Source organism: Trachurus japonicus, chromosome 23, assembly GCF_045865225.1.
Source record: "Trachurus japonicus isolate A0001 chromosome 23, Traja_1.0".
NCBI classification, from domain to species: Eukaryota; Metazoa; Chordata; class Actinopteri; order Carangiformes; family Carangidae; genus Trachurus; species Trachurus japonicus.
Window position 1 is genome coordinate 10965919 of NC_140929.1, and position 17613 is coordinate 10983531.

The following is a 17613-nucleotide window of genomic DNA, read 5'->3' on the forward strand; positions in this document are numbered from 1 at the left end:
GGATTAATAAAGTACATCTATCTATCTATCTATCTATCTAGTCTGCCTGTCTAGCCTCCAGTTTTGCCAACTTGGCAACTTTCTCACTAAATCTGGCTACTTTCTAAACCCTCTTGCCGATTTTTTTGTCAAAAGCGACTAGCGACAAATCTAGCGACTTTTTCCGGCGTTGTTACAAACGTTTCGAGAGGGACCTGTGTGCAGGGACAAGGGCGCCGCCATTAGCTCAGCTCATCCAGACCGGAAGTCACGGCTGGAAGTTGCTTTTCTTCGTGTATATTTACTTATGTTATTCTAAGAACCCCGTCTCTCTCTCTGGCCTGTCTAGCCTCTACCTGGTCTTTTTTACTAAACTTAACCAACTCCTTTCTTTATTGCCTAAACCCAACCAAAGCACCCACCAAAGACATTTCTTTTTTCTCTCTCTTTCTCCTAGTCTGCTGTCAGCAGGAGCGGCGCTATAGCCGTTAGCCGTTAGCAGCGTTTTTTAATAACTCAATAACTTAATAAACGATCCATGCAAAAAAATATTTAGTTAGCTCAATCATGTTGTAACTAAGATATCCGCTGGAAAACAATATTTTATCATGGACCATTTGAGTTACTAGAAATGATACACACGAAGAAGGGCAACTTCCGGTAGTGACTTCCGGTATGGATCAGCTGAGCTAATGGCGGCGCTCACATACAGGTACTCTTGAACGTTTCTGGTTTGTAGACTCGGACCTGAAAGCACGTTATCACTGCTGTTTTCGACGAGCAGCGGTGCCCCCGTCCCAAAGCACTTACCGGCAGTCAGCCTCACAGTAGTGTCACAGAGCTGTCTCCGCTGCATTCAGAGACGCGCACGCCGGCGCCGACAGGAAAGGAATTGCCGGAAAGGCGGGATGTTTAAAAAAGAAAAAAATACAGTCATTCCGACCATAAGAGGCAAAAATTGTCTGAATGATGGAACATTTGATAGAAAATTAAGTGTTGCCATTTAGCCTATGTCGGACTGGTGGGATGTCGGAATGGCGGTTGCCCCCCGGATTTTTAGGCAGTCGGACTGATGTATGCTCCCCTCCTCTACTTGGAAAAGGAAAACAACATCTCCCAGAAATGAATGACTCAGTGTCGAGACTGGGTTCACTCCAGCTGCTCTCCCACCTAGTTCATTAAATAAATAATAAACATCTAAAAAATAAATATGTTAACGTTTGTTGAGTCCAATTTTCTTATCTGTTCTGTTACTCATGTTGTTATTCGTAACATACATATATATTATTTATATTAGCAAATTATCAACAATTACCTGAATAATTGCACAAATACACAAGTGCTTGAAAAAGCAGGGAAGACAGACGAGACATAAAATCAATACATTACAAGGCAAAGAACAAACAAAGCAACAAATGTATAAAAGTTGACAGTAGAAGATAGTTCAAATGTAATATTGATACCTAATTATAATTAAAAACAATAAGCTCCAAAGTTTCCATTACACAAATTAACTCACAACCATAGACTGTAAAAAGAATGGACGTAGCGTCCGTGACGTCACCCATTGGTTTTGGGGAGTCGTTTTTGTGACTCAAATATGGCGGCCTCGGACAGCGCCATGTTGGATTGGCCGGCCGAGAACCCGCCCACTGGCCTCGAAGCAGCTGTCCACGGAGCTGCTCGGACCTGTCACTCAACGTTTCCGCGCCCTAATTGGCCAGAGTTTTAACCTAATAACAGTAAAACGGTAGAGTTAAAAAAAATTCACCCCCCTCAGAGTGTGTGCGGGGGTAGAAACTATCGATTGAGAAAAAAAAACGTTCTGACACCAGGCTTTTAACATGTTTATTGAGGATGTAAAATCGGCGATTTTAACATGGGGGTCTATGGGGAATGCTCCCTTCTGACACCAGCCCCCAGAGGAAGCCGAGGGGATTGCAGTTTTTTGAACGCGGAAGTGAGCTTCACTTCTCAGACCCACAACTGCCCCCTTGCTCACAACATGAATTAAACACTTGGATCGGCTCAAACGAAGTTGTGCAACAAAGAAACTTTTTTAAAGAGACATATACCAACCAACTTAATCATATTCTTTCAGGTAAAAATTTGTATAAAAATTATAATGGACGTGTTTCTGAATGGGTTTTGTAGTCCCATAGCAAAGCTAAATTGATTATTTTTATTATGCAGAAAGCAGATCTCAAACCTCCAAATTAAAACCAGCACTTTAAGGTGCAAATAGTGCAAACTAACACAAATAACAATGCCATAAATGGTAAAAATAAATTGCGCATGTAACCTTTGTTTGCTGTCACTGTCACTCCACTCATCTTGCATATTATCTTTTTCTACTCAACCTCCGGCATGTGCACACATATATAACAAAAACCTGTTTACCTTCTTAGCTCACAACAAGGACCACATACTTAGGCATTATAGTGTATTAGGGTTGAGAAAACAGTTGAGTTGGTTTGGAGGTTTCTGAAGTGCAAACTTTCCCCAAGTCCAGTAGAGCAGAACAGATGCTAACGTTAGCATACACTCTGGTATGATAACATCTGCTTCGACTGGGGTAATTCTACCCAGATGTCCTAGTTGTGAACAGCCTTTTTTTAAACATGACCTACAAAATAACCAAGTGCCCTTGAAATCGAAAGTTGGACGTTTCTGAAGTGGTTAGCTAGTTGACTGGACTTGTTAATGTTTGCATCTAAAGTTAGAGCAGACAAACTTTAAAATCCATTCCCCAAACTTTTCATGGTCAATTGAACAGGACAAAAAAAAGTTTTTGGACATCTGTACAAGCCGCAGCTAATGTGCTCCCCTTATAATACAAGTGAGAATACAGCGAGATAAACCCAGCTGCTGCTTTTCTAATTACCTGAAGGCCTCGATAAGACGTTCCACCTTCTGGGCTTCTCCCTGGACACGAATGTGGGCCTGAAACTTTCTCAGTGCTTCGTCCAGCTCCATCCCAGAGAAGTCCATCTCATCCACCACACAGCTGTGAAAAGCACAGAGAGGGAGGGAGGGATGAGATATGGAAAGAGCAAGGGCAGCAGAAAGCAAGAAAAAATGAAAATCTATAGCAAAACGTTCGCTGCAATTCGTCAAGATAATGGGAGAGGCTGCCCTCTTCAGTGGTGGGATAGGTGAACTTGGGAATGGACACCCAAGATAAAAAGATGAAGTCGACTCATCTGCTTCCCGGTCACAGCTGCACTGTGCTCACTGCAGGTTTTAGCCACGCACACAAGACACCAGGGATAAGACTGAGCCTGGCTATCTCCTCTGTGCCACAGCTGCTGAGACTTCCACACAAACATACACACACGCATACACAGGCGATCCCTCCGAGCAGAAAATCCTCCCATTACCTGAAAACCCCTTCCTAATGACTTTAATTAAAAGGCAAAATACCCTGTCCAGTGAGTTCAGGGGTGGGGGTTGAATACGACGTGGGGCAATGTGGAGGTAAAATGAGGTTTTGAAGGGAAAGGTGACTTTGTGAGGTTTTAAAGTTTATTTCACTTTGATTTGAGGTGTTCTGTGGAGAATAAAAACAATAGATCATAATTTTGTTAACCATAAATTAGTCTTTTTTAACACAGAGCGGCTTTCATGTGGTTCACCTCACACCAGTTCAAAATAAACACCATCTCTGCCTCTGTTACGCCTATTGATATTTATGGACGGTGCGTTCAAAACGAATGCGTAAAATATGAAGTGGTGCAAAGATATCGCCTTTTTGCTTCTGATCTTTTCTGTGTGTTTTTACAATAAGAGATGCCAGCGTACATGCACGCACACAAACGCACGCACTACATTAAGATGGATTACTGTGAACAAAGCGAGTTAATGAGGTGAGTACTTGACTGTGACACGTGCTGCTCCAGCAGAAAAGAGTCAGATAGCTGAGTCTACAGTACTGCCTGACGCACCGTGGACCCCGACATGAGATCACAGCAAAACCTGCTCACAGCAAGAACACCATGAACTGTGTACTACTGCGTTTAGTACTAGCAGCACCTGCACTAATATTACAAGAGTACAGTAAGAGTCCTGCTGCCATTACCATTACTTCAACTAGTATTACTGCTAAGAATACTGTTGATGCCTATAATGCTATTCTTCCCTACTAGTACTACTACTACTACTGTATTATTACTGATTATCATATGTCTACAACTATAGTTATAATACATGTCAACTACAACTTCACTGTTGTGGGGCTAAGTCCTTCTATTATAAGTATTACATCAACCAGTGCTAATACTTCTACAGTCACATATCAATTATTACTACTTATGTCACCGCTTCAACCATTATGGCTTCTAGTACTGTATGGCAAACTACTAATTCTACTGTCATATAAAATTTACTAGCTATTACTGTTACTGTCACTAAACTACTACTGCTACTACTAATACACCTTCTAGTAAAATGACTGTGATTAATACTACACCAGTAATCACTACTACTACTTACAAAATACTAGTACTGATGTTACTTCTACAGTACAACTCCTAGGCAAAATCTACTCATATTATCATAAACATGCTACAAATATAAATATGTACCATATTACTATAGCTACTACTAGTACTTTCTATGTCTATTATTACTACAGATTTAGAACTATTACCAGTACTTCTACGTCCACTTGTGCTAAGTCTGTTATTACTATGAATCAGCTTACGACTGCTGCGTGCGTCTACAACAGTAGCTACTTTTCCTCCATTATTCCCAGCATTATGATTATTATGGTCCATCGTTTGCTACTGCAGCCTCTATATGGTTGTTACTATATTTACTTTCAATACCATCACACTACAACTGTCCATCTTCTCCACATAATTTACCCTATACAGTGTTGCAGTGGGCTAGGGGCCTCTATCCAGCAAGTCTCCACTGGATTACACATCACACATTAGTGCAACTGCAATTAGTAGCATTTGTAACATCATTGGCAGCTTAGACAGTCAAACTGTGTATTATTCCCTACCAGTGATTAGATTTAGACATAATAAAGCCAGAGCTTATACTACGCAACGAGTCTGACTTGATCCCCTTTTTGATCAACTCTCTCGACAGTCGAGCGTCTCTGATCACCCTCCTCATGACTCACTTCTTCGCTCCACCACCTCTCCCTCCCTCCCCTCCTCCCCGGCTGTCACTCCTTGTTTATGTAACGTCAGACGAGATGCTCTCTAGCCCTAAGTACATCAGCGCTCTCCTTCCCCTCTCATCCCCTCTTTCCCGTAGCCTACACACTCCAAACATAACACACACACACGCATGGGCGACCGCACATCCACGCACACACACGTATATACACTGCTATCATGCATACACTTTGTTGAACTGTGAGCAGAGCACTACTTGAATTGTACATTTACAATGCTGTGATGGCAGACGAGTACACACACTCACACACACACCTACACACACACACACGTGCACAGATGCAAATAAAAAAAGAAACAGCAGGCCAGATGGAGCCATATTTTGAAGAGCCAATGAGTGGATGACAGGCCAGGAACAGACCCCATTTTTCCTACTAAACAAGTTCACTATATTTTCAGTGAACGAGTCCTCGGGGGGCCACATTTCCTGAAACCCAAATCTATATCCACAATTTGGCTTAATTGACTTGAGACACTTTAACTATTGTTATTTATGCTTAAAGAAACATGAAGAGAATGAGGCGGCATTAGCTTTATACCGAAATGAGGAAGATTTAGGTATATGGGAAAACTGGCGAATACAACACCATCAAAACATATCTTCCCTTCACAGACAGAAACAGAAGTCTCAGACACACATACACACACATGCATTTAGGCTCAGTAAATCACCATGAGTGATTTTCACATTAGACTGCAATCCCTCACCCGCTCTCCCATGACTACACTTTATCCAAAGTGCTCTCATACACACACTTTACTCTCTCCTATGATGCTCCTATTCAGCATCACTTCCACCACAAGCGCTGCAGTGTGTGCTCTTTAGGAAAATAGACAAAATATACATCTCTCCCAGTGTCACCACGGTTTATCTATCTCTGCTGCGAACTGGAGTCTGAAGCTTTAAAAGCATAGTCCTGTTAATAAAAATGTGTTTGGAAGCGTGGTGGTGTCCGTTTGAAAGAAATATGGATATGAAATGAGGAAGACCTGCAGTGAAGAAGTTGGTAAAGTGCTGTGTTGTGTTTGTCTGACCTTGCAAAGACTAAAAGTGAGTTCTTGGTTTGATAACTTGGACAAAAGCCTGGATAAAAGAGTTTCGTCCTCTGGTTGATATGCAAATTTAGAGGCAATTGGTGGATGAGAGGACGTAATAGAATAAAAAAGACAATTACTGAGATAAAGCAGAGATGGCACCAGCCAAACCCACCGGCATAATACTGAGACCAGCAGCTGCAGTTCCTCTATTCTGATGGGATCAAAAGCTCAAAAAATATTATTTACATGATTAAATACCTTATTTCTTACTTCTCACTACAGCACCTGTGGTTTTATGATAAAAGAAGCTGAGAAACAAGAGGATTTTTATTATATTTTCATCTTATCATCTTATTTCATTCCTCCTTTAACTCTGTCTTTCATTTACAAAATGAAGAATCACATGAGGATGAATTTCTTGGATCGTTTGGGTAGTTTCAGTTTATTTTTGTTTGTTTACTGTGATGTCAAAAAAAGACTGAAATATCAACGTGTGCAAAAATAACAGCTGTGACGTAAAGCACATGCTGAAGCTATAATTATGGTTTCACATTTAGATTTCAGAGAATCATCTGATTCACAGCCAGAGCTGGAAAGTGTGTCATCTACAAAAACCTGTGCGCAGTTGGCTCAAATTTCAACAGGACTCACAACCACTATTTTGTGACTAATAAAGCCGAGCATTGTCTGTGCGCTACGTGTTCCAGTCCTGTAGTTTTACCCCCCGGCAGCTGATCTCCCACAAAATAGAGCGATTACCACGGAGAACCACTTCATGTGGAGCGATGCAGTGTCTTAAAAGTTTCAAGAAATAACACGTGCTACTCACTCTAGCACGTCTCTGTTGAAGGGCTTCTTGCTGTTGCCGAGGAACTCTCCGATCATCTGTCGACTCAGGCCCTTCCTCTGGAGCAGGAAGTGGGCCACGCCGATGGGTGTGTCTGGGATGAAGCCTCGTGATATCAGGAACTGGAGGCCCTTGTCGGGGTTTCTGAGACAAACAAGAAAAACAAAAATGAATACATGAAAAAAACGGAGAGCACTAAGGATGTTCAGATAAAGATGACACTGTGCTGATGAGGTTCTTTGAAAATCAGATGTTTACTGTGTGGGTGGAGACACAGGGCAGGAGCTCATCTGTATTCATTCCCATGCTGAATTATAATATTCATTAATAACTACTAGAGAACTCAACACGATGCTAAATTCAGGGAATACTGCAGGAATCATAATGGCTGATTTGCGATGCAGCTCTAAATCTCTGCTAGTATGCGCTCAAGTCTCAGGTTGACTCTGTTGGACTGATGCAGGGCTGAAATGAACTCCAGGCAATGTTTGTAACCGTGATGCATTACCTGTGCCAAGTCTCTCCAGCAGATTTTTACCGATGTACCAAAAATTAATAGAAACCAGTGGCTGCCTGGAGACTGTAAATCTACCTAAAAATGTGTGATGTGGTTTTGAAAACAGTCAGTAATGTAGGCAGTTTGAAGACGAAGCCAGATTTTGTAACTTCTGACGGAATAAATGACGTTCTCCCTCTTACAAACAACTTTGAGTCAGTCAAATATTTAACAAAATAACACACTCTAGTCTTGCCCAGTGGTTTTACTGCCGTAGCTTAATGGCTCATGTTGGCAAACTTTAAATACCCATTATATTCTATTTATTTACTTACTCTATAGTGCCTTCTGTTGTTTTATTTGAATGTTTGAAATCTGAATATATAAACATATCTGCAACACAGAAGCCACAAAAGCTCACCACCTCCTGATAACAATCCCACAATGCAATGATCCACATTTTATTGACTCAGCAGCTAGCTGGCAGCGACGATGAAACATGATGGTAATAAGTAAGAAATCCAAAGAGTCTGAGTCACTTCACTGCTTTTAATAATTCATGTCACTTGTGAACACATTACCTGCTACTGAGCTAATGTTACAGGGATATATTATGCAGACCTTTTTTTTTTTTTTGCTACAGCCTCACTTGGTTAGCATGGCCAGTAGTTTAAGGCTACTTGTTAGCAAACTAAAGATTGATATCGCAACAACAATAAAATCAGAACTGTTTTGCACTTGTGTGACAATAGCCTGTTTGTTTTTATGTCGCATTTTGTGATTATTTTATATTAAATATTGAACTTTAGAAATATTGGCACACCTGACCAGGAGACACTATCCATGTTCCTGAAAATGGGGTTTAGTGACATGTTAAATCCACATTTAACTCTGGTGACCCCCACAATATACTGTATATATATTCTTTTTACACAATCCCCCTCAGCAGCAGTTCTGTGATTATTGATCTACATTTGTCAATTTTCTGCAATCAATTTAAAAAGCTAATGTGTGGTGAATACATGCAAATTGTGTCTTAAGGATTTAAGTGTATTTTTTCTTTATTAGTTGTCGACTTTTACAGTATGTTTACCAGATTCACAACTGGCTTGTATTTTTTATATGGGCTTCAGACTGACAGTTTGTCTTTAGGCCTACTTGTATTAATCTGGTTTCATTATTGCAGTGCTAATTAATTTTATGAGCTCATTTTGCAGTTCCCTTGATGAAGCTCTTTTATATTATGTTATCTTATTGTCGGCTGATTTGTGATCACCATCCTTTGTCGATACTGTTTTCACTGCTTTATAATAACTTTTACTTCCAGTAAAAACTTCACAGGCCATCTCTGGTCTTCAACCCTAACTGGAAATGTGCCTTGTATCCACATTCATGGTGAAAGCAGAAGAGACTACAGGCTTTAAGGCCCCATCAGAAGGATCCTTTGGATTCACAGACACCTTCAATCTCACTTGTGATGGCTGACTGGTCTTTGTCATGTATTTGTGTGAGGAAATGAGGTGTGTTCCTATGCTCATGCCTTTGGAAAAATCTCATAGGTTTCCATGAATCATAATTCTGCCTGCCTATCAAAATATACTGCACGGCAGGAGTTACTTATGTATGAACAAAGGAGTAATATCTTAACTATTTATAACCCTATTAGACACAGAGGGTAGCTGCTACTGCATTACAGCTCTCCCTCTCTGTCTATACAGTGTTTAAACCACAACCTTTACGTAACGGAGCAGTGTTTGTGGACGTGTGTGTGCGTGTGTGTGCGTCTACCACAGCTAATGGGTTTAGTAAAGCGAGGGTGGGACAAAGGGGAGGGAAGGATAAAGGGCAGGATAGAGGGAGGAGGCTGGAAGAGGACCAGACAGAGCAGATGTGCGGGAATGAGAGTGCGAGGACAGAGAGGGAGGACGATGAGCGCAGGCCGGGCTGCCAGAAAGCATCTGCTGTGACAGCCTCAGCACACTCTCAGCTTCTAGCTCGCCCTCTCAGCTGAAGGCGATGTCTCGCCAAACAAATTTGGCAGATATCACTCATTTGATGTTTGCCCAAAAACAGATGGATCACACATGGAGATTATTATTTGTAATTAGAAGTGGACAAGCGGAGGAGTGAAAATCAGGACGGGAAGGGAGGAAATGATGCAGGAGATGCAGGAGACGGATTGATTCAGATGAGCGGCACAGAACGAGACGAGAGTCCTCATCAGATAATAACAAGCATGGATTGTTTGTGAAAATACTGAGAACAAGCCTGTCTACATTTACCATGAAATGGACCTCTTGTAAATCATACAGATAATAGCTGCCCTTTCTCAGGGGCAAAGGTGGGAACACTGTTGTGTTTCTGATGATGCAACAAACCCTCCAAAATCGGCAACTTCAACTCAGGGAGTTCATAAGGGTTTGTGTTGTGCAACCAGACTGTCACTCGGTTTAGGTAACAATAACACTTTGTGTAAGGTTAGGTAATGATTGTAGTTTGGGCTGAAACAACATTTCCTCATGATGTACAAAAAAAAAGGTAATTCTTGCAAGATTATGACACTGTTTTTCAAAAAACCAAAACAATTTGCTGTTGCATAATAGAGGTATATATATATAGTAAAAACCTCATTTAGGAGAGACAGGGTCGCTCACGGCAAAGTTGCACCACACACCTATTCTGGATGGATGGAGCATGTGATTTAAAACGGAGCTGTTGCAAAGTTGAAGTGTGAAAAGAGAACTATAGTGCACACACACACACACACACACACACACACACACACACAGACACACACATGAAAGGGATGGGGAGAAGCAGTGCCAGACAGGACCCAGATGTCATGCGAAAATAACAACTCCCAAATACACTGCCACATGCCCGGATATCTTCCTCCATCACACACAGTTTTTCTGCCTCCGTGTCACACACACACACACACCTACTTATTTTTTTATTTTTGTCTGATATTGGACTCTCCTCACATCATAAATACATCCCTCCCCTACCTTGACCTCAACATTTATTGGCCTTCTATTTTATTTTATTGCTAATAGGCAGATGTGCACTGTGTCCCTACCTCAGAAACTGTGTTTTATGGCCCTTACAAGTGCTTCACTGTCAGAACTGCATGTTGCCTATTTCTCCGGATGTACACGTTTCTGTTTCCATTACTAACCGGTGATAGATTGATGGGCGGTTCGTGCCCCTGTGCAATTTTCTGAGTGGAAACACGATTGTGTGGTGTAACTGTAAATGCTTCAAAACCCCCCGAATCATTACACCGATGTGGAGCTGCTGTTGCAAAGCGCTGCTCGTGTCCATCAAGTGTGTTTTTGCTGATAAGGCAACTGAGGGGAGAATTTACTGATATGGCTGCTACGGATCCTAACTTAGCATTTTCTTTAGAGCAGTGGTTTCTAACCTTTTTATGTTGGACATGTACCCAAGAGAGCCTTGTCAAGTGAAGCCCTTCATCAGAACCACCCCCCAGAGTCCACATACTGTGTATATAGTATATATGATTGTATTACTTTTAACTGTATATTTCAACTTTTAACACTTTTTTATTTGGCTATTTCACAATTTAGCCCAGTTGCAGCACCTGGCAACTGCAAATAATAGTTGCAAACTGCATAATAGTTTTAGGTTTTTCTTATTTTCAACAAATCTCATGAAAAGACTAAAAGCAATTTGGATGTTCATGGATTCAAATCGGTCTAAAAAGTGCAGTAATTTGCTACAGGACACCTCGGAACTTTAGTTTTAAGCAGGACACAGGAAAGAGTGCTTTTATTTTGAAGAATTTTTCAAATGCAGATTAATGCACATTTAAAAGTATACAGTAGCAGGTCTCGACAGACCCGAGCAGCCATGTTCAACATAATGCAGGAACATGTCACACGGTGCTGGACCGTGGCTCTCTGCTGTGTGTGTTAATAAGGGCAACAAACTGAGGCTATTCAGGCCACACACACACACACAGCACTTGTTACACAAGGATCTGCCCATTGTTGGGTTTTGGTCTATTCTGGTTGGAGCTGGTTCGTAATATGAATAATGTACAATATGGTCAGCCTCATCCTTTAGATAACAAGAGCAGGTGAGGATAAAAGGCGGTTACGTCGTGGGAGAAATGCTTCCTCTGTTTGCCATCTGGATTTCAGAGATTGTAATTATGTAGCAGGTCATTCAGCACTGAGGGCAGAATGTTAATACAGGGAAGGAGCTGTGTGTGTGTGAGTGTGTGTGTGTGTGCGCGCAAAGAAGCCCACATGAACATAGCAATATACACACAGCAAGTTTTGTTTTTTATAGAGCTCTCCTGCTGGCGGCAGGCTATCCCTCCTGAGGAGTGCTGTTGATCTACTGTGTTAATTAGCCTGTTAGCACACTGTACTGTATGTATGTACTCACATTTCTCTCTCTCTCTCTCTCCTAACAGTTACACATACACACACCTACACATGTCTTATGTGTCACTCTTTAAAGGGATAGTTCACCCTAGAATGATATTTCGCTCATTATCTACTCACCCTCATGTTGACTAAGGGCTGGAAGAAGTTTCAGAGTCCTCCGTGGCTTCTCTGAGTTACAGGGGGTCTCGGCATAGCAGTGCATGTCCATATAACGGTTGCAAAGGGACACCGGAGCTCTTCGTAAAAAAACACACACAAAAAAACATCCAAATACCTCCATGATGCTCGTATGTAATGTCCGTCTTGTGCTGAAGCCCCAAATTGCGTAATTGTCCCGAAAAAAATTAAATAAGTCTATATTTTAAGCTTGTTTGTAGCGGAAGCTTCTCGAAGCTCCTCTTCCTGGTCCGTCCAAATCTCGCGTGATTCGCAGTAACCGCACTGACGCATGCTGACGCCGGCGCAAATCACGCGCGAGAAGCTTCCGCTACAAACAAGCTTAAAATATAGACTTATTTAATTTTTTTCGGGACAATTACGCAATTTGGGGCTTCAGCACAAGACGGACATTACATACGAGCAGCATGGAGGTATTTGGATGTTTTTTTGTGTGTGTTTTTTTACGAAGAGCTCCGGTGTCCCTTTGCAACCGTTATATGGACATGCACTGCTATGCCGAGACCCCCTGTAACTCAGAGAAGCCACGGAGGAATCTGAAACTTCTTCCAGCCCTTAGTCAACATGAGGGTGAGTAGATAATGAGCGAAATATCATTCTAGGGTGAACTATCCCTTTAATTCATAAAGCTCAGATCGTGCTCCATTTTCATGCGTGATGGGGAGCCGGCCATGAGCTACTGATTGCTTTCACTGCGCTAGAATAAGAGCCGGGGAAAAAGTGAAACAAGGGCAACGACTAATGAAACCGAAAAGTCGTGCATACGGAAAGAAAAATCTGTCGTGAATGCCCCACCTCCCTCACCCCCCTCCCCCCCTCCCCACCCCTCCACCCCTCTCTCTCTCTTTGCTCTGCTCCCTGTCGCAGGTTTGTTCCCGGCTCCCCTGTGTGATGCCAGTGTCCTGAACACACCCTCTCTCACAGAGCACAGTCATTGTTATTCCCACCACACTCAAGGTGGAAACTTTATCAACCGAACCCCCCTACCTCCCACCACCACCACCTCCCCCTCCCCCTCCTCTCTCTCTCACACACATACACACCTCTGACCCCCACCACCACCCCTCCCACCTTTTTTTGTGTGTCCCTTTCACTTCCTCTCTCCATTTCCATCACTTGGATGTTCTGCTCTTTCAAGCTGGTGCACGCACACACACACACACACACGCACATATACACACCGAAAACTTCAGACTTTTCCTCTTTAATTTACTTTCTCTCCCCTCTTCCTTGCTCGCTCCTCCCGCTCAGGTGGTGCAGAGACCACCTGCTGCAAGACTCACATACACACTCACACACACACCACTTTACCAAACCGTGTGAATGTGCCTGACTTCTTTTTTTTTTTTTTTGACCGCATGATCAAGCAATACCTAAAGTTTTAGCCCAAAGCAAACAGCCCTGTTTAAGATGCAAAGGATACAACAGCACAGGTATTAGAGGGAGGATATGAACTGGTGGAACTAATGAGCCTCAAGCTCGATTGCCCTCTCTCTCCATCTCTCTCTTTCTCTCCCTCTCCCTTTTTTTTTTGCTCTCCTTCCTCATTCTGTGTCTCCCTTCCCTTGGAGCCAATTTATTAAAAGTCAGCTTATCTTTCAAGGTGTTTGATCAGGGGAATGAGAAGAGAGGATCGCAAATAGACAGAAATGGCAACCAAACCTGTCACTTTATGGAAAAAAAAGAAAAAGTAACTGAACCTCGTAATCAAACCAACGGCTTCCATTAAACAGTCATTACAAATGTGTGTAGCCCTCAATTCCCTCTATAAAGAAAGATGCGGACCGTTTCCAAAAGAAATAAAAAATAAAATAAAATGTGAACAAACAGATTAATGTTACATCCAATTCCTCTCTGCCGCTCAGACTGACACTATCGAGGCAGGCAGATTCTAAAGAGTAATTAACAGCACAGGGTTTATGACAGATACAGTCGTTATAGTTGCACACAGACTTTCTCAGCATATCTGCATCCTTTCCTTGGCCGCATTTAATGTTTATCTTTTTAAAATGAACTGTTACCAAAGACATTTTCTGAACCTTAACCAAGGCCAGACACTGTAGAAAAGAGGAAGACATTTAATTTAATCAAGAAATTGCTAAATTATCTAACCATAATAACCAAATCTCACCCATCGACAGAGACATGAACTTGTCCAACCACTTTTCATGAGCTCTCTCTTTTAAGCTTGGCCACAAATGATATTTTCTAATAATTAAATGGGGGTTTGCTTTAAAGGCGTATTTATCTTCTAAAAGCAGGAGAATGTTCTCAACTGAAATGAAAGATCAAGTGTTTCCTTTATCTGGAAAATGGAAAATAATTCAATTTTGGAGACACATGGTTATCACTGGACAGCGACTGCAGAAAGTAAAGTGGGGTAAAAACAGAGTCTGATGGAAACATTCAATTGAATTGGATGGATTGTTTCAGTTTTATCTTTATCAATTTGTTTAATATGTTTCACATTGTATTACATTGTATAAAAAAACAAACTAACCTAATATTATTTTACCAATATCTTTAAGATGTTTTACTTTATCCGATAAAATATTTAATATTTGAGTAAAGATATTGAAGGCAGAAAATAAACTTTTTTTATGTCCATCCCATAATACGTACTGTATATGCAGGTGAGACATTGCGCTGTAGTCACTTCATTAATGAACCAGTGTTAACTGGTCACAGCTGGCTGCCTTGTTGTAGGCAGGGCCACTGACATTTGCAGTTACTCTCTCTGAACAATATTCATTAACTGAACAGACCCACACAATCAGAGATACAGTGTCAGTCTTTCAGAGGATTACAATAGCTGACAATGTTAACACATATTAAAACTATAGATACTGCACTTTGATGTGATACTGAAGGTCTCCTTGCATCCTGTGAGCTGCACTACAGTGAACCATTTGGTGATTGGTATAAAAAAGAAAAGGTAAAATATGAGATGATGTGAACTGTTATTCAACATTCTGTATTCTGGACAGTGATCTTCTCATGTCTTTTAATATTGATATGTCATACTGTACATGTCTCTAACAATGGAGGAATACACCACAGTCCAAAGGCCTAAATTCCTCTATTTTTCGACTTTGAACTTTTCCCTTTGTGATTATTCCCTCTGCATCCTCCCTCCACTATATGTCGAGCTCGTTCCTGCCTCCCTTGTTTTCATTGTCATGCTCCGGCATTGAGTCAAAGTTAATCGGCTTTATTGTTCACTTTTATGGCGCTGCAGAGTTTGGCAGAAGGGGCAAAAAAGATAATGTCTGTTTATGAGCTCCAGTCTTCTAAAACTTGTGTGAGATGGCTTAATTGGAGCAATATATTTACAAAATCGAATAGTGGTTTTTGCACCCAAGGGAGCGCAGTGTGCATTCCTTCACTCCGAGAAAGCACCGAAATGGTTAAAACATGCTCGGAATGAAATGTTAACAAATTTTTCATCCCTGTCTTTGGGGTGTCAGTTCATACAGTGCTGAAGGAACTTTTAATTACATTCACCACTCACAGCAGAATGACTAATGAGAATTTTAGGCCTTGTGGATCGTTGCCATTATTTTTAAGATTCACCCCTCATGTATTGAAACTAATTGTTTCCCAGCTAGTCCATCAGTGGTTGAGCTCAACTTGTATGAGTGAGTCTAGTTCATTTGTTTGACTATGTGGGGGTTGTAAGTCCTTTAGGGTACGCTCTGGGTGAAAAGCTAATAGAGCATATGGTAAATCTCCCCATTTAATCTCTCCCTCCAAGTGCACTGTGGGCTGCTAACACATTTTTTAGGAGTTGGTTACAGACATTACAAAAAAAAACAGGGGGGATGCAAAATTTTGAACAAACCATAGTTTTCTCCTGTGAGAAAATGTTTTTCAGTTCTTCTCTCTGAGTGTAAAATTGATTATTTCAATGAAGAGCTGACTGGAGGTCACAATTCACCAAGGTTTTCGACTTCAAAACTCTCAGTCTCCAGGAATCAGGCGTTTGTCTCAGCAAATCAACAGATTCAGTCGGAGCTGGTCCTTTTCACTGCTGTCACCATGGCAACACCTTTTTTTTTTCCTCCCACCCCCTTATCTCTTGCTGCCATGTAACCACCTTGCACCTGTCTGGAGTGTGTCTTGGGAAGTTCTTATCGGGTTTTGACTTTGTCACTCTTCGCTAGGCGGCGAGGGGAACTGAATTCACAATGACTGAGAAGCTGCAACCAGCAAACAAACAAGCTCCTCAAAACAGAGAGCATGTTTTTTTTTCTTCTGCTGAGTATTTGTGAAGCCACAGAGGAAAACGGCTGTGGTAATTGGGCTGTGGTAGGAACACTACAGTCACCTGTATAGGGTTTTACATCAGACATCAGAGGAACAGTTTGAGTGTATGATAGGGACGTTATACCTCATACAGTACAAATACCAAATTATCTTTTTTTTATATATTTAAAAAGCAATTAAACAAGCTCAGCAAATAGTACATACACATACCACAGCTCTCAAGCTTTTGATTTGTCAATACTCTGATGAGAACTTTCTTGCATTAGGTAGGCCTGCTGCATTCGAGACAACTCGGAGCTGGGATTTTTCTGATCTCCTACTTCAAAAAGTGCAATCGAACGCCATCTCATGATGGAGCTCCCTCAAGGGAACGTCGGAGAAAAAAATCCACCCTGACTTCTCTGAGAATCAGTTGTCTGGCGTCACAGAACAATTTTTTTTTGTGCCCTTTGTAATGTTTTAATGCCTTCCATGAAACACTTTGAATGCAAAGCTTTTTCCGGTCTGCCATGTTTTTGGTTATTCTGGCATGGTGCGTCTTAAACACTTTGAAGTCTGAAATCTGAGTTTTCAACTGGGAAATTCCGAGTTCCGAGTTGTCTCGAATGCATCATACAGTATGAAGCTGTTGGTCCTTGTTTGTTCTTTGCTAATCATACATCCCCATCACTGTCTGCAAAAGTATTAGCTTATTTAGTGGCTACAGGTAATCTGTGACCTTATTGATAGTTAAGATATCCAGCTAACTATTTACAGTTAGCTAGCTTACTGCCTACAGAAATATTAGTTTATGGTGGGGTTACAGGTCACAGTAAACAACTCTAGCACATCCACAGTGTAGTATTTCCACACTTTCAGAGCTAATGGTATTCCCTGCCCTAAGGATGTCAAAGGAAGTTTTGCTTCCGTAACACCTACAGCTAATGTTAATGAAGCTTTATTTGCCAAACGTATCAGTTTGTCCTCATCTTTGTCTTGTTATATTCAAAGTGAAAATGTCCCGCTCAAAATTATAAAGTATGTAAGATAGCTAAGTAGCCTAACAGTGTTAAAACAAAATAGCTAAATCCTCCTTGTCAAGCCAAATGCAATACAACATCAGTACTGTTTATCTCAAACTTTGAGGATGCCGCTTTTTGTATAGCATCAATCAAAGTCTTCAAAAACATAAAAAACCAAACTAATATTAGTAGCTTGCGCGCT

General features: G+C 41.3%; 1 protein-coding gene across 2 annotated transcripts in view; it reads right to left on the reverse strand.

Annotated features, from left to right (window-relative positions):
- The window catches only part of iqsec3a (IQ motif and Sec7 domain ArfGEF 3a), a 143243-nt gene that overhangs the window by 62878 nt on the left and 62752 nt on the right, over positions 1-17613 (reverse strand). For both annotated transcript variants that reach the window (XM_085769589.1, XM_085769588.1), the window contains exons 5-6: positions 7036-7197; positions 2864-2986 (exon numbers count right to left, since the gene is read on the reverse strand). In XM_085769589.1, coding sequence (XP_085625715.1) covers positions 2864-2986; positions 7036-7197 — 285 coding nt within the window. The remainder of the gene's footprint in view (positions 1-2863; positions 2987-7035; positions 7198-17613) is intronic.